A 20,225-nucleotide genomic window follows, 5' to 3' on the forward strand; every position below is an offset into this window, starting at 1 on the left:
GGGAAGCAGGGATTCCTTTTGCTGAGATCAAGGGGGCTTACTCCCAAATAAGTATAGAATTGCAGCTGTAGTCTGACAGCTGATATAAAGCACAGCCCAATCCTATGCTGGTCTACTCAGAAGTTAGCCTCCTTGAGTTCTGTGGACTTACTCCCAGATAAGTATGTGTAGGATTGCAACCAGTTTCCTTATTGCTCTAGGTGTTTGTTTCTGGTGAGTAAGATATGATTACAGTCCAAGTCTTACTGAACACAATGGGCTTCCTTCTGAGTGAAATAACTCCTGTTTGAAACATCTCTATTGTGCTTATTGCAACAACATTGAAACTCCTCCCCCTGGGGGGGCTTCAAAGACTAAACACATCTTCCATTAGTTTCAATGGGGAATCAACCCTAGATCTTCTAGAGCCCTTCCTTTAAAATAAAAAAAGTGACAGACTCAAATTCATATGTATCTATACTTGCATTTGCTAGATGAAAGGCACAATTTCAGTTGTTGGTAAGTTTGAACAATGCTGATGCTGCTCTGAAGACCAGAGTAAACATATGTGTGCTTAAATACACAACATGGCTGACTCTCTCTCTACACACACATATAAATAAGATCTCCCTTGCATCACTTTGCTCATTTAGGCACACATCTAGTCTGGCCATAAGTGAGAGAGAGCATAAACATAAGTAGACAATCATTTACTTTAGTTTCTACTGGGCCTCTTCCTGTGTTTTGATCTGTGGTCTGGACTGGGTTAGACAGACTGACTTCCATTGGCTCTAATCCACACTATTGGCTAAGGATGTACAAAGCCTTCTATCCATCCCTGCCACTTACTGCTAGTTAAAAAAACAAAACCTAGCACATTGGTGGAAAAACTCTAAGCAAGGGCACTCCCCTGCTGCAGCTTGAAATTATACAGCCCATTCTACCAATTAATAACTCTACTACATACCTCAATCTGCTGCATGTGTACAGATCAAGCCATTTATCAGAGCCATCTGTTAGGGAATGCCCAGTTTGTACTGCAGAACATCACAGAAAAGACAGCCAGGAACCTGTGACTAGACTGAGGTCAAAATAAGGGCATAGGAGTAAAAAATGAGCAAAGGTGAGAGGGAAAATGACCCCTTACCCAGCCATGGGTTGCTGAGCCAAATCCTTCCCAGAAGCCTGGGCAGCCACTGGCACTGAGGCACTAACAATTGCCTGAATGGATCACATACTGATCCAGCTCTAGGTAGGAATCTACTGCAGATAGCATATATTTAATACATTTTTACTCCTTCTTCCTCCCCCCCCCACTACCATTGGTGCCCAGTAACACCTTGCATTCTATGAAAAGTATTAGGGAGAACATGTGGTTTGGGATAAATCAATTGTTGCTGTGATAGTTTTAGTTTGTCTTCTACAACTGATCTGTTAGAGGCTTTTTCTTCATGATTTGCATATGTTTACTATTGGGTTTTTAGTATGTACTGTATGTATATTTGTTTGCCACCTTGACGGTTTAGTTAACAGAAAGGGGAGTGTTTTTAAATAGCTTAAGCTGACCAGAGACACTTATTTACATTCCTCTTTATTTAATACAGCACAGACACATGACACATACAAAAGAAAAACACTCATGAAGGCCCTGCCACACTTAAAGACAGGTACATCTATACTCAGTTGAACAAGGCTCCCGATTCAGATCAGAATCTGTTAGCTAGCTTTAGTTGGATCCTTAGAGAAAGTCTGCTGCCAAAAAAAAATAAACTTCTGCACCTTTTGGAAAAGTAGAACTGGGAGGATCACTTATGGAGCCCAGAGGCACGCTACTGAAGCACAAGCCCTCTGAGCTAGAGATCTGAAACAATGATGTTTTGCACTAACGACAGTACACCTTATTTCTTTTGCATTTTATTCCTCAGGTGTAAACCATGATCAAATGTGCTAGGAGGGTAAATAATTGCTTCCGGGTTAAATAAATTGCATCATTAAGATCAGGGCAGGTTTGAATGTACACTTACAACAGGTGCAGGCTTTTTGTGGCAGCGGCTTTCCCCTTCTTCTCCTCCAATGTTGGGGGAACTAAGCAGGCACCAGCTCTTCCGTAAGGAGCCTCACATACTTTTGTAAAAAAACAAAAATACAAAAAGGAAGGTGACGGGTATTTACAAAATTCATGGCTGGTACAGTACATCATTTAAGACACACTATGCTACAATCTTTCAGGTCCTGAGATTATTACAAAAAAAGTTAATTCAAATATTGTGTTCAGATTCAGTTTGAGAGAGGAGGAAAAGATCAAATCATGTCTTTAAAATCCGATATCCCTTCATGTTAGTAGAACACATCTCCCTAAAAAGTCAAACCAAAAGCAGTTGGCACCAATCACTAATTAAGTAGCTGTGGCTACTCAAAGCATTTCTCACTTGAGGAAGCTAATTATGTTTGTTGCAGAAGAGTATGCATCATGTGAAAGATGTGTGGGGAATACTCTAAGATGGCAGTACCAGTTCTAGGAAATATTCAGGTTCCTACTCACAAAAGGAAGCCCACGTGTGGAACCAAGTTATATATACAGAACAGAATTGCTGCTTCAGATGAGTTTGCAAGTATGGTTTCCCATAGCACCATTACCTGATAAGGATGGTTTGTTAAGGACGGCCATACACAATCTGTAGTAATTTTGTTTTAAATATTTAGCACCAATTTTGTCAAAGTAGTGAGCTAGCCATGTAGAAGTCTCCTTGCTCTTCATTTTCTATATCCCTCTTGTTTTCAAATGTCTAGCCAGTCAGATAATAAAAGTAGAGTTCTGTTCCCCACCCTTCACTGTTAAGTCAAAAGGTAAGGAGAAAACTCCCACAGGCAATACTGTAAGCCTGAATCCTTTATTGGAAGGACTTGGTTTACAATAGAATAGCTAGCTTTTAAACTTAGAAGTTCTACTGTCAACTTGAATTCCTTTATTCAAAAAAGCATCTTATCCTTGTATCCTGGAATGCAGAGTTTCAATTTACTGCTCCACACCTATAACCACACAGATGCCCAGCTACAGGAAGCATCTTATAACCTAGAAAAATACAAGCAATATTAAGATTTTAACCATGAAATGTAATATCCAGGTACTTAGTGCGGTTAAAAGAAAAAGAATGGGTAGGTGGCTAGTCTGTAATGCGAACATAATAGTTCTTAGCAGCTTTTCAGAAAAATGAGCTTATTTAAGGTTAATCAAGTTTGCTCAGTCCAAATACTGTAAAGTATAATTTAAATCTACTCCCAACATTGAGAAGGTGTGCAAAAAGTGCACCGCTTTCCACATTAAGGAGTTTAGGTTATGGAGTGTTCTGGGTTCTCTAATCTGTAGACAATTCAACACTGAAGGGTGCAAGAGAAGGCAGAAAGATGAAGATCCTGATGTCAGCTTCCATTTAAAGAAAGTTCTGCCTAGAGAGATTCAGTTTTAACTGACATTTCTCTGTATACAGGTGAGGCATTCATCCACTTGCAGATTTAATAAATTCAATTTGATGGTAAGTAGAGGGAATGTTTACTCCCTGGACTATTATTTTGTGCCTGTGTATTTGATTATGCCAGTTGAGGCATTATCACATTTTAGTATCCCTCCTAAAGCCATGCAGTCTCATGACATGAGCTTCGTACTAGGTGAAAGTGTTTCTGCTCTTTTTTTAGAGTTTCCATGTTAGAAAAATAATTTTGTAGTATACACATTCAAAAAACTATGTCATGTTTCTTTGGGCAGACATTACAGTGGAAGGGCAAAGTATACATAGTACTGGAACGTGAAGTCTATATGCATAGTTTATTTAACTGCCTGCTAATCAAACTAAGGCTTTATGGGAAGGGTAAAGCATAAACTCACCCCACTAGTGCTGAAAGAAGTCATTCTTACATAACCTTTGAGCACTATACCTGCCATTTGTTTCAGTTTACTGGTTTCTCCCAATTTTCATGCTGGGCAGTCAAGAATACAAATCATTACTGTAAAATGTGAACACTAAGTGAAAAAGCTTCTGTTCTGAATACACTAAATATTAGTCGTTATAGTGTACACTGCTTATACTGTTTCGAGAGCATTAAAAAATGACTGACTCCAGTGGGGACAAGAAAAAGCTTCAGACATTGGTTTTGTTACATGAAACAAAGACTCTCTCTTGCACAGGAAATGCTCCACAATGTAACATTTATTGTATGACACCACTTATAGAGAAACCTAACTTTCCTCTATGACATAGTAAAACATAATTCAGTTAGGGGAACAGTTTGGAGACAGTCTGAACATAGACTTCGCATTTCCTGGAGCAGGTGGAGTCCAGCTGCTTCCCTAAGCTTAGTCTCAAAGTTTCTTCAACCACCAAAGGGTGACAGAAGCCATTAGAGGCAAAAATTGTGCAAAAGGGTCCTGAGAGAGATTCAGGAAAGGGGAATGGTTATTTATGGACTATCACACTGGTTCTATATAATAAAATTTTCCTACCACCTCCACCCCACAGAGAATATGATCTTTGGGGGCTTCTTTGAACTGATAAGATTTAGCAAAAAGTGTGCTCATTCTTTCCAAATAATTTGAAGCCCTTAAAAGTCAGGTTTAGGCCACAGCTCTGGCTGCCCCCCCCCCCCAAACCACAGCATGACAACTTGTGTTTTCCTTCCTTGAACACACTTTTCCTTGCTAAATGGAAATGTATTAAAACATGTTCTTGGCTGGAGGTAGGACAATCCCTTCTCATATTTGCACCACCACCAGAACAATGTCAACTAGAAGAAACTCCCTCAGCCACACTTCATCTGAACACCATTCGCTTGAACAACAAGATAGTCATTTTAGATAGAGTGCCCAGTCATCCATTCAAGATTGATTTTAGACAGACAGAATGCAACTTAATTTGTTTTGTTTCAAATCAAGATATAGTAGAACCATGTTAAATAGTACACTGTTAAAAGAAAGCCAGATTAAAAACTTGCAAATATATAACAAGCTTTGAAATACATGATCACTTATTTTGATTGCTAGTTTGCATCCTTCCCATTCTCACAGTTCATTAACTTACAGTAGTAGGCTTTGTAAAGAAGTCTTGACAAAGAAGTGAACTCTTGCTGCGATTCTTTGCATAAAACCATTTTGCTACTATTTAGCAAGTTTGCTACTTATAGCAAAATTCTGTTGTGACTAAAGCCTTATACAGACGTCATGCCTGCCATGTATTACAAACACATGGTGGGAAGCATGGATTGCAACTGCTAGCCATGCCCCGTGCCAATGCATTTGCTGGCCTTGGCATCCAAACATGCAAAGGCCTGGGAGGTATAACCAGAAAGCATTTCAGCATGGGGTGTGTGGCTAGCTGTGTGCTTCCCCGCCCTGCCATGTTGGCTGTACACAGAGGGGATAACATTTGAAGAAGGCCCAGTTCTGACAAAGATTTTACGAAATGTATCTGAGCAATGCAAGGAAGCTCTCGCTGTATTTGAGACATGGGAAACTACAACTTTGGTTACACTTAAAAGATTCAGTCACTAGGCAGCTATTTAGTGATCTAATTCTTTGAGCAACTGAACAGGCACAAAGCGCCTAAGATAGTAAGCATAAATATCCCAGCTCTAGCATAGAGACAATGCAGGTACATTTACACTAGAACTTGGACTTTGCTGAAATTGTATAGAAGTTAATAGTGCTGTTGCTTTCTCCTCTCTTCTACCTGCTATGGCTCAGTTGTCTCAGTGCAGGGGTGAATGGACAATAGAAACTGGGAAAATACAAGCCTAAAATGATGGCCCTGCTGCATGCAGTCCTACAAAACTCAGAAGAGCCATAAGTAGGCACATGACTTTCCAAATAAAAAGGAGTTACATAGGTAGTAGATGTCTCTGGCATGGCAGAGCCAAATATAAAGGATTTTTTGTTCATTAAAACAATGAAAGCCATTGTTTGTGCTACCACAGCGAAAATGGTTGTACTTGCTTTCTTTGTGTAACCTACAGCCTGTGGAAATTTTATGTAGTTCTATTTTCTGTTCTTGTTTGTAAGGAGTTATGCCAAATTTTAGGATGACCTGTTGGAAGTTATTCAAAGTGTTTACACATTAACACGCTGGAGCTATCATATTAATTTCATTTACAACTTAAAATTCCAATGGGAAAGGCTCAATTGGTACCCACTAATAACTTCCTTAGAGTTGCTCAAATACAACTAAATTACTATATAGTCACCTGTGTCAATGCTCACCTTCATAAGTAGACAAAGCTACAGAAAACAGATAGAACATTAGGACTCTTGGGATCACTGTTTTGCATGAAAGCAAGCACATAAGAATGAATGCCATGGTATAGCAGCTATAACATTACACACATTTAACATTAATTACAGAAAAGAAACAATTTAACAGCATAAAGTCATCTTGGCAGGTTCAAGGTTCTCCCAAATGCCTCCTAGCACTTTAGGATTTCTGAGTATACTTTGTGGGGAAAGTAGGGAACAAAACAAAGAAAAGGCACTTAAACAAAGGACAAGGCCTGAATCAAGTAATTTGGAGGGGCAACACCATTCATTCAGAGACAGAAGTAAATTATATTAAAATGTTTGAATATTGCTGTAAAATTATAATTGCATAAACTGTTGATTAACCAGTTATTTACTTTCAGCTTAGATTTTGGAAAAAAAGCGAACAAGCAAGTGACTCTACAATGACCTCCAACATGGAAAGCACTGGTGGTCTGGAGACGGGTGAAATCCTTCCAAAGTTTAGCCTGATTGCAGGTTTTGTTTTATTTTCCTGCAATACTATCCTGAAATGTCCAAAAATAAAAAGATAATTTACTATCTCTTTTGCTGATGCACTCTGAGAAAACAAGACAAAACACCCTTAGTATCTAATCCCCCTGTGGGCAAAGAACTCCAAAACCAATCTGTAAACTATATTTTTAAATTTTCTTATAAATATAGCCAAAAATTATTTTCATGACTGTAGCAGCAAACATGATAAAGTGGGAGTCCTAAGAGATTAATCCCTTAGATTATTATGGTTCAGTAGAACTGACATTCGCTCGGGAGTTGCAGAATCTCTGTACTTTCATGTCAACTGCTTTGGACCAAGAGGAGAGATTATGTGGAAAATGGATCAGTCATAAGATGAATAGAAGGGCACATATTTGGTTGCTTGCCCTGCTCACAGTCTATTGGATAAATCAGAAGTACAGTAACTTTTGATTTAATGAAAACAGATGTCAAACCCACAGCACCCGCTCCTGGGACTGACTTAGCATTCCCATCCATCTTCCTAGAGATAAGATAATAAGAAAGCTGAGCACAAATGAATGGGTTAGACTAACTCCTCTTTCAGGGACAGAGGAAAGCAATGCACTGTTTAAGTCAACTGAAGTTTCCATCTTATTGTTCTCAATGCCTACATCCTTTCCTCCATGCTTGGTGGAAATATCAGAAAACCTAGAAATTGCTACTATGTCCTAATAGGGTTAAACACACATAGAAGGCATAATTTAAAGGTTTAACTTCAAAACCTGTATTTGAAAATTATTGCTTCCACTTGAGACTGAGTGCGAGTCTGCCACTTTAACTCACAGTTCCCAAAAATTAGGTCAGCCCAGCTGCTCAATATGACAACCGACTCTTATTGCTTATGAATACTGAGGAGGTGAGGGTTTATATGCTGTTTAAAATTTTGAAAGATTTTTAAAAGAAAAAGTATGACTCTTGGAAAATACTGCCAAAATGAAGAGTTGCTGTGAAGGAAGCACACTAAATTAAAATTTTGCATTGAAATACTCCCTATCCCTTTCTAGCCACCTCATGAGTCCCCAGGCCTTTAAAGCACTGGGAATCACTATGTTAGATTCATTCCAATCTCAGAGTTCTTGATTTATAGAGCACATAGGAAGAGGTGACACCCATCATTATCTGACTAGTTCCACAATGTTGTCAGATATTTCCAAGCTGGTTGTTGATGAGAACTGGATTGAGTTCATATCACATGCCAAGAACATTCCAATTTAGCCAGTTGAATTGTGGGGCATGCCCAATCACCCTAGTCATAGAATTAATATTTCAGGGGTGGCCAAACTTGCTTAATGTAAGAACTACATGAACTACATACGTAAGAGCATGATAAACTTCAGTTGAGAGCCACAAGAGAGATGTTTGAAAGCATCAATATTTAAGAAGCATTTAAATTCTTAAATGTGTTTACACACATGAACTTTAATGTTTTAATCCAGTGGCTCTTGGTTAATACACGGTAAATTATAAAGCTCAATTTTTTTTACCTTTTATATTAATTGTGATGCAAAAAGGAGCTCAGCCAACATATTTCTGAGAGCCACACATTATATGCTGAAGAGCCAAACATGGTTCATGAGCCACAGTTTCGACACCCCTGTAATATACTATAGTACCGATAACAGTACCTAGGGCAGGAGAAGACAACTGGTGCTATATTGTTCCAAGGGAAAAAGTTTAATTCTCCAGTATCTTAAAACACAGCAAACTTTTGCACCAGAACACATTGTTTTATTTAAAAATATGGAAGAATTGACAAGAAATTTCATCCTGAAGTATGGAACTCTCAGGGGGAGGTTGAATTTTTCCAAATAGCATTCTGTGCTGGCTTCAATATTTTTAATCTGCCTGGTGCATGATTTCTGATAAAGTGAAGCCTCTGCCAAAAGACAATTGCCCTATCAGACCTTTGTTTGTAAGAAATGGTAAGAAAGAGAAAGTGGCAATCGCATACCTAAGTTTTAGTTTTCATAAAACAACCTGAAAGGCAGGCTCACAGTGTGCCAGATTTTCTTGTATAAAGTCAGCAGACATAACTTTGTGTTTTATTGCATTCCAATTATGGCTTGCAAATACACTTCTCTGTTGCAAGCCTTATCCATAACATTTATGATTTTATTGAGCCTGTTTCGAACCAATATCCACCATCTAAAACATAAATTTAATTGGTAACCCAGGCTATATGCTGCCACAAGGCAACAGCTGAAAATGTTGCATCATACTCAAGAAAGGAAGAATTTGTCTATTTATGCATGAAAGATAAACTTGTATGGGCAATAGAGTTGAGGAAAAGAGAAATCAAATATATATATGGGGGGAAGGGAATCTAAGGCTTTGAATAATGCACCAAACAAAAAGCCAGGATCTTTTCAGCTGTGTGGCTATTTAACCTTGTAGTTTCCTCTAACCAAACTACAAAAATTTTATCAGAAAAGCCCTTAGTTTGCCTTGTAACTGAGATCAATATCTAGATTTAAATTGAGTTTTTTCTTCCACAGTTTTGTGCAAAATACTTTATTAACAGTCTCAACCCAACATTCAGTTACTGTTATATATTATTTAAATATATGTATATTTTTACATTTATGATCAGATTTATAAGTAGTAAAGAAGTTTATCTGGATAAGATGAAATACCATACCTTTCTAAAAAACTAAGTGTTCAACAAAGACAACAGAACTGTGATATTTGGCCATTATGCCATAAAAAAATATGCAAGTTGAGCAGAACTGTACACAAAGCCAGATAATTTTCTGAACTTTCTACTGTAGTCACTCATTCCCTCTGCATTTAAAAGGTGGCTTGTTCTTCAGCAAGTGGTTGCAGCAGAAGTTTCCAGGAAGTGTCCAGCTGTACATGTTCTCCTGCACTTGCATATACCTTTGTATGATCATGACCTTCGTGGGAAAAACTGAAAGCACCTAGTAAAATTATATTAACATGACATATATCCGATTTAAATTAGAGAAAAGGCTTCAGACGAGGGTTCTGGTTTCTAGTTTGGAAAATCATGAAAGATTTTACAACAGTGTCTTACCTTCTTGATTTTACAAAAATATGACTTAATTATATTTTGACCCACTTATTCCTTTTGCACTATTTTATGGATTACAGTAAAATACTGTTTCTTACATTTACTTGCCAAACATCTAACATATTGCTATCAAAAACAAAGTCCGTCTCAAAATTGTTACCAGGGCCAGTCACCTATGAGACAGGGTGATGTAGCAGCTCAAGTGGTGGCTGGGGAAGATAATGAGCTGGCAGGTGGGTGCTCCACGCTCCATGCCTACCTATTAGCCTCCCCCACCGGCTGGCCCATCCCCTTCTTCCTCTTTGGAGAATGGGGGCACAGTTTCTTTTCCTCCAGGGCTGCTACCAAAAATTGTGGAGAAATAGGGGGGCAGGGCAAGGGCATGAAATTCTGGTACCACTTCAGGTGCCTGTCTGGTCTCAGCCAGGCCTGTGTGTTACTATACAGGGTTCAGGTTTTACACCTCACCACTGCGCAGGTATTAGAAATGCTGGAGATATGAATTTTAAGTCTAGGCAGAAGGCACCTCAACCGCTCTTTGGAGAAAGCTTTGAACAGTACTGAAAAACGGCAAGATTGTGCACAGAAGCAAGCTACATGTAATTCTTGTTAGCTAGGAAGTCAATACAGTGTGCGACTTTTCAGAGCTATCAGGAGAAGAACCCGAGACAAGACTATCTTCACAAAGGATGGAAACTGGAGGATTCTGTTAAAACACAAGGCAACTCTGAAGTAGTACAGCAAACCTAAGGACAAAAACCAAAACCACTTTTCTTCAGGAGATATTTAAAGGTTTGGTCTGATGAAGTCAAATTACAATTAACTATTTGAAGTTAATAGTGTCCAATTTAAGTACTATTTGAAAATGTGGGGTTTAAAGTCAGTTACAGAAAACCCTACAACTTTTCCTTGAGAAAGAACAAACGTGAACATTCTGGTTAGTGACACTTATCTATGGCTTCAGACTCCCACCAGCAGACATATGTAATCTTTAAGAAATAATGGATAAGTGGCCTTGGTTTTGTAATGAGAAAAACCGTTCTTCCTTTCAATTTCTACACAATCACTATTTCTAGTCTGTACTACACATTATTCAGAGTTGAGCAGAATGTTCCTCACATATATTGTAGACCCTGGAACCCTCAGTGTGCCAGTAAGAGGACCTCACTTGCATGATGGATGGAGAAATCTATTTTGGCTTCCTTTCACAGATCCTTTTATAGGTATCAGCCTGAAAGGTTTGTGCTGCTGTAGGTTTGACAACTGAACCTATCTGGCCAACCCTCTCTGAGCCACTCAGAAAGGATAAAAGGCTTTGGGAATTCTTTAAGTGATATCAAACTAGGAGTTGTTTTTAACATGAAAACCTTCCTCCTTTTCCTTCTCTCTTTGATCAAGTATTGTTTTCTTATTCTTCTTCCTCTCACCACAGTGCTTGGGATCAGAATATGTAAACATTGACAAACAGCAGCTCTGTGTCCATGTAAGCACTTTCCAAACCAATTAGTCTCCATCAGCAAAGCAGAAGCACTTTAACTCCCATGCTCATCAGGATATCACTGGGTTTTCCTCTGTAACTTAGTGTCCCCTTTACTTTGGCCTCCATCTGGAGTGAGGATAAAGAGAATACAAGAAGTATAAAAGACAAGTTTTCATACTTTTGCAAGCTATATTCATGAATGAGATGGGGGTGGAGTGGAGTGTCCCTTTATAAGTCAAAGACCAGATAGGTACGCCTAATTTCCCCCCCCCCCAATAAGAAAACATAGATTAGGGTTAATCAGGCTGCATCCAGTGTAGGACAGGGACATAGAGGGGAATTTTCTCAGAATAACAGAATAAGGTAGGGATGCAGAGTGGAATGCATTCCTGAACATGTATAAACCAGTAACACCCCTGCCCCACAGGGTTATTCATCCATCAAGCAACAGGTGGCAAACTGGCAGGGGTACCGAATGCTCATCCACTACCTTCCCCAGCCACCTGGCTTCATAGAGTCTGGACCAACTCCATCCTCTTCTCGAGTGTTAGCTTATAAGAGGAGGATGGGAGGGTTTACCTCTCTCCCTTGGCATCTGGTGCTGCTATTGCTTTGCAGCTCCTCTAGTGGCCAGAGAAGGGAATGCCAGGCGCCCAGCATTCCCTCTGCAGCCATTGGAGGAAGCAGCAGCAGTGCACTGGACACCAGCAGCACTGAACACTGGGGAGAAGAAAGGGAAGCGGGCAGGAGTTGGGGGCTTTCCTCACTCCCTTGGCATCTAGTGCCATCCTCACCGCTTCCTAGTGGGTAGTAGAGGGAATGCTATGAACCCAGCATTCTTTCAGCAGCCATTATAGCAGTGGTCCCCAAACTTACCTGCAAAGCCCTTCCTCTGACAGTGCCTGTTGCGGAACCCGGAAGTAAATGCTGATGATGTGACGCGATGATGTCACTGGCACTTACTTCTGGGTTACGCCTGGGAAAAAAGTCTTGAAAATTGATATAAAAATGTTAGGGAAGGAAAGGAGGACGGTATATTGAAAAGACATTCAAAATCCAGCTGCCCCAAGCAGTAACACAATTTCTGTTTCGTCAACATTTCATTCCAGTTTCTTCCATTCCAGATGCCAAATTCAAAATTAACACAATTTAGGCCAGTTCGCGTGTTACAGTACTTTCTCCCGACAGTAACAGGGAAGGGGCATGCAAAAGGCCAGGAGTCATCCCAGGATGAGAATTCTCATCAGAATGTAACGAACGAATAGGCAAGTCCCAGAAGCAGTTCAGCAACTTTCAGAAAAATCTGGTAAAATATTCCATTTTTTAAAAATGTTCACCACTTTAGAATTACAAAACAGAAGCCAAGACAGAAAACTGCCCTTCCGCACTCTCAAAGAAAACAAACTTTCTTTACCTGAATACGCTTGTTGCAAGTGAGCAGGCAGAGGTGCATGGGATAGAGTTGCTGCATGTGGAGCTCCTGGCTGTAAACCCTTCAGTAAATCTGAAGTGGCATAGACAGCTGGAGGGAAAAAAAACATAAGAATTAAGATACAACAAATGCAAACCATCTGCCTTAAGTACAGACAGCAATTTATTCGTATTTTTCCAATATACAGAGATGGTGCAAACAATCTTCAAGACTGATCACCTACACAATAATGGATATATTACTGACATGCATAGCATTTTGAAGTAACTAAGGAACGGATTGTGGTACTGGTTTTGTTTCTAGGAAAATTAATTCTGGTGGAGCAAGAAATACAGTCAGGTTGCATTTGAGGGTTGGGTTCTAGGGTCAGCATGTAAGGGGAAAATTGCATATCACTGAAACTACCTTAAATCCCCAAAATACCTACTGTCTCTTTTAAAAACTAAAACACCACAACAAGAGAGTCACATATAGTAACCGGAACAACTATGGGGCAGCAGATTCATTCTCCCATCTCATGCTCACTCGGGCATATAGAACCGCCTGCACTATTTTAACTTTCTCTCTCTCTCTCGTTGCCAAGAACGTCTACTTGAATTTGGCGCAAGTAAAACACACATATGATGCAATCTGACCATACAATTTAATAAGGTGGGTCAGCAAGTAGTACCAGTTTTAATATCAACTTCACAAAAACCAGTATAAGAAACTATGGGTACAATTCAGCCCTTGACTTGAGCTGGAACAAGTCCCTTGTGCCAGCCCAGGAGGGTCTGGAGTTGCCTCAGGAGTTGGCTAGGCTGGCACACAGAGGCACACTGGCCTGCAGAGGCTGCAACAAGCCTCCATGCCGACGGAGGCTCCAAGTCTTGTGTTGGCTCTGCTGCGCCGATGCAAGGTTCTGAGGAAGGCGGGGTGGGGGCGGGAGAGAGGTGTTCCTAGGCGGAGCTGGGATCTGGCAGTTATGCTGGATCCCAACCCCCATTCCTGGGGAGAACAGAGTGGCTTCAAGCTGCTTCACTCTCCTCAGACTTGCGCCACCTCAATAGGAGACCCTGTATTGGCATTGCGGAAGATCTGGCGAGAAGGTAGGATGTGGTGTCAGCAGTGGCCCCTTTAAGGGTGAAGGCCTGGGCATTCAGCAGGTAGTGTGCTGCACAGCTGCAGCCACTTAAAGACAATAGGGCCCTCAGGCATAAAAGCACCTGAAGAAGGGAGAGTTTGGTGTGGGTAGCAGAAGGAGGAAAGCTTGAGGACAGACTGGAGACTGATGGACTGAGAAACTAATGGCTGACAGACTTCTGAGGACAACTGGAACTACGGAACTGCTGATGGTCTTTGGAGCAGACTAATGGACTTTGGAGACTGCTGGAGCACAGACTGCTGGAGACACTGGAGTTTTGTGTGTGGTTGCTGTGCCCAAGACTTGCTGAGGACCAAGGGGCTGCTGTAGTGGCGGGAGGCTGCTGGCAGGAGAGTGGACCTCTGCAGATTGAACAGGCGAGCTACCCCGGTGGTGGGGTCCAGCAGGACTGCAAGGCAGAATTAGGGCCATTCCTGGGTAAAAAAGGGGTGCTAATTAGCTAAATGTGGGCATAGGTTCTCCAGGCAGAGCTTGGATTGGGAATCTGGCAAAACAGACCCATAGGGGAAAGGGCGCCTGTCCCAGAGGTAAGAGGAAAAGTTTCCCCTTGCCTCTGGCTGAGTTGCTTTTGACCCTTATCCTGTGCTGTATACAGCACAAGCCTCCTGGCTTGTCTGTTCCAGCACAGGGTAGGACTGCGCCCTATCATTACTATCTGCATACAGTTGCATAAAATCTGGAGCTTACAGACAGAACAACCTCTTCCAAAAGAAATGAAATGTGGTATGAAAAGCAAAGTTCAGATCCCATCACATGCAAAGGATGTGCTGTTCATCTGAATAAGAACTGAAATACAGATCATGACTCATTCACTGGGATTCCATTACAGGCTTCTTGTTCCTCTATGTCATCCCAGAATGCACTGGTAGACACTATACTGCATTCAGCCACTAGATGGGGTGAATAATGGAATGAAATTATTTAACAACATGAAGGTAGGAAATTGGATTCTGGTGCTTATTTTCCTTGTTAGAAGGCATTTCAAGGTGGACCTTGGTATTAGTGATGAGTCAGATCAGTGGATACTGAGGTCCCACCTGTAGATGCTAATCTTTATTACACATTTTTTCATATGAAGATTACTATAATGCACAAACTGCAAAATGAAAATAAGACATACAAAAATCAACATAGATACAAACTCACTCACACAGCTGCAAGACACTAACATCAAGGAAAATAGCCATTAAAAATCCTTGCCTACAAAGTATTACAGGTGAGCATTGCAAAGCAATGCTCAGACCAGCGACGGCCTGCATATGCAACACTGCTGATGGGCCCTGCACACATGCCCCCCAGCCGCCAAAACTCCTCTTATCTCCGAAGGCTCAGAATGCCCAAATCGTGCAAGATATGTGACTTCTGGTTTCCTTGAAGTCATATCTCTTACACGATTTGGGCATTCTGAGCCTCAGAGAAGCCTCAGATTCAGAAAGGCTCCAGAGGCGAGGGGAGCGCATCTTCCCCTTGTCTTTAGAGGCTTCATATAGCGTCAAACCTCACTTGAGGTTGGCATCCCTGTCACTAAGCAACACAACTATATACACAATCCTGCCATTTCTCTTTCAAAATACAACATTCACATGAAAATAATTAAGGCTACAATTCTATACACTCTTTCCTAGGAGTAAGCTTCACTGAAGATAATGGGAGTTACTTCTGAGTAGATATGCATAGGATTGTGCTGTAATATGGAAAAGATCTACTCCTACTTACTCTGAGCAAGGCTGTGATGGAAAGCCGCTGAGGTAGATCCTGAGGAGGTTGTCACGCCAGCAGTGTCTGTTCCAAAGCCAAGTAGCTCCAATGGAAACTGAAAGGGCATGGTCACAGGAACAAGGCTACCCAGCATTCCAAAAGGAGGCAGTGGAGTAGGTGTCACATTCTGACTGGTTACAGACAGGGGTGATGCCATGAGAGTCAAAGGTGAAGCATTTGCCAGTAATGATGCACCTGTTGTTGACTGTATAGACACATGTTATTTTTGAATCTGTTCATAGCTTTTCCTGACACACACTCAATGAATTAAGCATTTAAATGCCTTAAATCTTACTTTCACCAACATTAAGTTTTAAACATTTGGTAAACAAAGCTCAAGCATTCCTCCATATTATTTGCAACAGAGCTCTTGATTCAACTTATCAGAAACTGAGGTAATGACAACTATAGTGGATCTCTCATTTTACAATGGTAATCCATTCCAGAGACACCACTGTTATTGTGCAAATATTGTAACATGGACCCAATAATGCATTTTTGTTTTGCTTTTTGGTAGCTTGTTCCAAGAGCTTGGAAGATTATTTAAAAAGAGGCCTACTGTGCTCTTTAGAGGCCATGTTTATTAGTTGACACAACATTGCAATTATAAAAGGCAAATTATAAGGCTGTTTCCTTCCCTCAATACATGCAGCTGTGATGTTAAGAACATGGTTATTGGCTGAGATGCTATCTAGAAGGTTTGTGTTTGGCTCAGGCCAAAGGCCCATCTACAGCTTCTTGCATCTCATAGCGGCCCACCAGATGCTGCATGGAGCACAAGACAACAAAATACCTGCATCCTGTTGCCATTCCCTTGCACCTGGCATTCAGATATAGCCTACTTCTAGAACCAGGAGTTTGTATCAGCTATATCCTTCCCTCTGTACACACAGCCATGATGCTAAAAATGCCCTATGGACTTTGAAGCTACCAAATGCTTGTATTTGCATTGCTGATTGACTTATCCATAAGGTCTTGTTGAGGACAGTTGAGAGCACACTGTAAAGTGACTAACTTATTGTACAGTGAACTTTATTTTTACTATAAAGAATTCACTGTAAAGTTATTTGATTGAAAAGTGAAGGTCCACTGCACTATGCTCTTTTTTGTGCCATCAGTGTAAATTACTTGTTCCCATAATTGTCCGGTATGTCCACACACACCCAATTTAACAGCTTTCATAATGCTTTAAATCTTCTGCATCCCCTACAGCTGCTTCTTCCCACATTATTCCTCCAGGTGCATGCTTTAACTCAGCAGATTTAAAACAAGGAGTTGGATTTCAGGTATTTCTTCTGTGAACTGAAGATACTACCAGAGTGGGGGCAGGGAATTTTCACCGGTTTCCCTTCCCTCTGCAGTACCCTGAAAATATGCTCCCATAGTTAGGGGATCCTCTGCCTGTGGCATGGGAAGGGACTGTAGCGGGGGGGGGGGAATATAAGTAAAAATTGTTTCTTCTCCTTTCTTCTGGTTGTGGAAGAAAATATTCAGAATCAACAGTGGTGCCACACACAGGGCACATTCCATGGCTCATCCCTATACAGGTGCCCACATGGGGATGATCAGCCTCCCAGAACAGAGCAAGTCAGAACTACCAGAATTATCCATTATGAAAACAGAGTGCAAATATACAATGTCATAACCACCAGTTCTAGGTTGCCATGACTTGTGTAGCAGCCACAGCCTGCTCCCAGGACCCCCTGCGGTAACAAGCCCTACTGATTCAAACCCAAGGATCATTTCTGTTAATAGAAGGCCATATTCAACTGCATGGTAACTTGAAACTGCACACTGAAAACAAATGTTTCTTGATTAGATACAGCTTTCAAGTATTGAACAGTTGTTCCAAAATTGCTTTAGGCATTTCTCAAAAGTAACTCAAGCATACAGAACACACTTAGTAGGCTGAGACAAAATGCTGATAATACAGAACACATGGGGTAGAATCTAGAATAGGTTTGGTATGTCTACCTCAATTCTCACATTTCACCAATTTCAATTGATCTGAAGCATAACTACATTTATTGGCATGCATCCAATGGTCCATACAACTACATGTTTAGTTGTAGGGTGCTTTTTTATACTTTGATATTACATCCTAAATGATAACCAACTATCTGCCACATAGTGAAAGCCTAATCTTTTACTTTTTCAGAAGAGGCAGTTTTGCAGCTTATTACAAGGGGGGGGGGGGAAATGGAGATCCCACTGGAGAAACTAAGGTTTGCGTCACCCAGCCCAAGAGCTCATTGCATCCCCCCATGATGGACCTCCTCCAGTACCAAACCATACGGAACTACAATATCATATGCATAAACTAAATGCAGTGGCATCACTAGGGTTGGTGTCACCCCCATTAACTTTATTTGTTTTAATATATAACAGTATAAGTTACATTCACACAACTCATACTAACATTTTATTGGTTCCCTGCTGTGTCCTAACAACCCCTTATTGGCTCTCAGAACAATCAGTCTTGAGTAATCAAAGAAATCAACTTTTTGTTACATAATTGTGTTTTCAGTTTCTGATTATTGGGCTATAATATTTGATAGGATACAGATTTTTCAACGAAGTTTCATTGCATTGGTTGGCAACCTTCAGTCTCGAAAGACTATGGTATAAGCCTACAGTACCCAGTATTCTCAGGCGGTCTCCCATCCAAGTACTAACCAGGCCTGATCCTGCTTAGCTTCCGAGATCAGACGAGATTGGGCATGTGTTATGCGTTAAATTACTCATCAAATGATATATAACATGATGGTATTATTCAAAAATACCAAGATTTTCACAATTTTGGTCAGTAGTGGTGTCACCTCCCCTGAATGTATCACCCAGTGTGGTTCACAAAGCCTGCACACCACTGTTGGACCAATATATTATTCTCTGATCACATGTTCACAGAACCCTAATTGACTACTGACTAAAATGTAAAAGTGCTTATAAGATGGACAAGACTTCGCAGTTCTCAGGATACTAACTGTAGTGTACACACAAAAGAGTATCAATTTCAACATAAGTGCACTTGCCAAGCTATGCATAAGAACCCCCCTTTCAATACACTTTTAGCATCACTCTCACGCATATTCAAAGGGATATGTAAGGGCCAGGATGGTGTAGTGGTTCAGGAATTGAACTTACACCTGGAAAATCCAGATTCAAATCTCTGCTCAGCCAAGATGCTCTTTAGGTGACCTTGGGCCAGTCATTATCTCTCAGCCTCACCTACCTCCCAAGGTTACTGTGAGAAGGAGGAGAACAATGTATACTACCCTGAGCTGCTTAGAGGAAGGACAGTATAAAAATGTGAAAAACAGTTCATTGGTCAGAAACATTTTGAGCACAATAGTTCAGCTTTTCCTCTCTGAATTTCAGACAGTTATGCACAGGAAGCCAAGAAACTAATTATCAGAACATTCTGTATGACACCTATAGAAAGAATCTTTTTTAGAGCAGTGTTTTTCAAACTATCCCCTGGGGGCTGGGGATAAGAATAGGCCCTCAGTTTGGCTGTGCTTGTCGTAAGAGGCAACTAAACAGCCACCGGGTAGATGGGACTCGATAGCCTGGGAAGGCAGCTCATCTGAGAGAAGGAAAACTCTGATCCCAAACCTCCACTGCCTTGTGGCTACATCCAGTTATGGAAAAGGCTTCAGGAGTCAACCTCGAGGCAAAATCTGGAGCCGGAGTCCCTGAGGCAGTTCATGGCTGAACACAGTCACGTTCTGCAATTCCTGCGACGCCGCTGGAACCAACAATATTGGCTTCTGCCTTTCCATTGGACCATTTCAGCGACGTGGAGAGGGAGGATTTGCTGCATGGGTAACAGCCTATCCTCCATACCTACTTTACCCAGGCTTCGCTCACTGGAGAGGACACTGTGTTCCGGAACCACCATTCAGAGCGTGACACCATAGTCTTCCGAGACTGAAGGATGCCAACTTTTCAAACTGTGGGTTGGGACCCCCTAGGTGGGTCACAAGCCAATTTCACAAGCCAATGAATGGGTCCCCATTCATTTCAAAGTGTATTTTATTTTTAGTATTAGACTTGATGCTACCATGGTTTGTGAACGCATTTGGGGAAATGTTACAGATCTGTACTTCAACAGGTTACTGTGTGTATGATTTTAACAATGCTAGTCAAAGGGTCTTACTCCCAGGTAAATGTGGATAGGATTGCAGTCTGAGATATTTGGGAATTTTTTTTTTTTTTAAACAGATCAACAACTGATTGGAAGGGTTAGGACGGTTCTTTATTTTAAATATATTTTTTCAACTTGTTCTTATTGGGAACTTTCAATTTACTTAATTTGATTTTGTTGTATGGGGGCGTTAAATATTTTCTTGCTTAAAGAGGGGGGAGGCTTTCTCCACTCATTTGTTTGCTTGTGTGAGAAGAAGCTTTAGAGGAGACCTGCTGAGCTTGTTATAGAAATATGAGAACATAGCTCTAACTTTACTAATCTAAAATTTGTTGGATTACAAATTAATCATTTTGGAATATAAACTTTGCTTTGAAACGCTCAATTTCGTTTTCCTGTGGAGATCTTGGAGTGCCTGTGGAGAGGGCTGGAGATCT

General features: G+C 40.8%; 1 protein-coding gene across 1 annotated transcript in view; it reads right to left on the minus strand.

Moving 5' to 3' along the window:
- Positions 1-1,554: 1,554 nt before the first annotated feature.
- The window catches only part of UBN2 (ubinuclein 2), a 68,265-nt gene continuing 49,594 nt past the window's right edge, over positions 1,555-20,225 (minus strand). Inside the window, exons 15-17 of the mRNA XM_066633372.1 lie at positions 15,600-15,846; positions 12,722-12,829; positions 1,555-11,433 (exon numbers count right to left, since the gene is read on the minus strand). Of these exons, the coding sequence (XP_066489469.1) occupies positions 11,384-11,433; positions 12,722-12,829; positions 15,600-15,846 (405 nt within the window). The 3' untranslated portion in view covers positions 1,555-11,383. The remainder of the gene's footprint in view (positions 11,434-12,721; positions 12,830-15,599; positions 15,847-20,225) is intronic.

This window comes from Tiliqua scincoides, chromosome 7 (genome assembly GCF_035046505.1).
Source record: "Tiliqua scincoides isolate rTilSci1 chromosome 7, rTilSci1.hap2, whole genome shotgun sequence".
In the NCBI taxonomy this organism is placed as follows: domain Eukaryota; kingdom Metazoa; phylum Chordata; class Lepidosauria; order Squamata; family Scincidae; genus Tiliqua; species Tiliqua scincoides.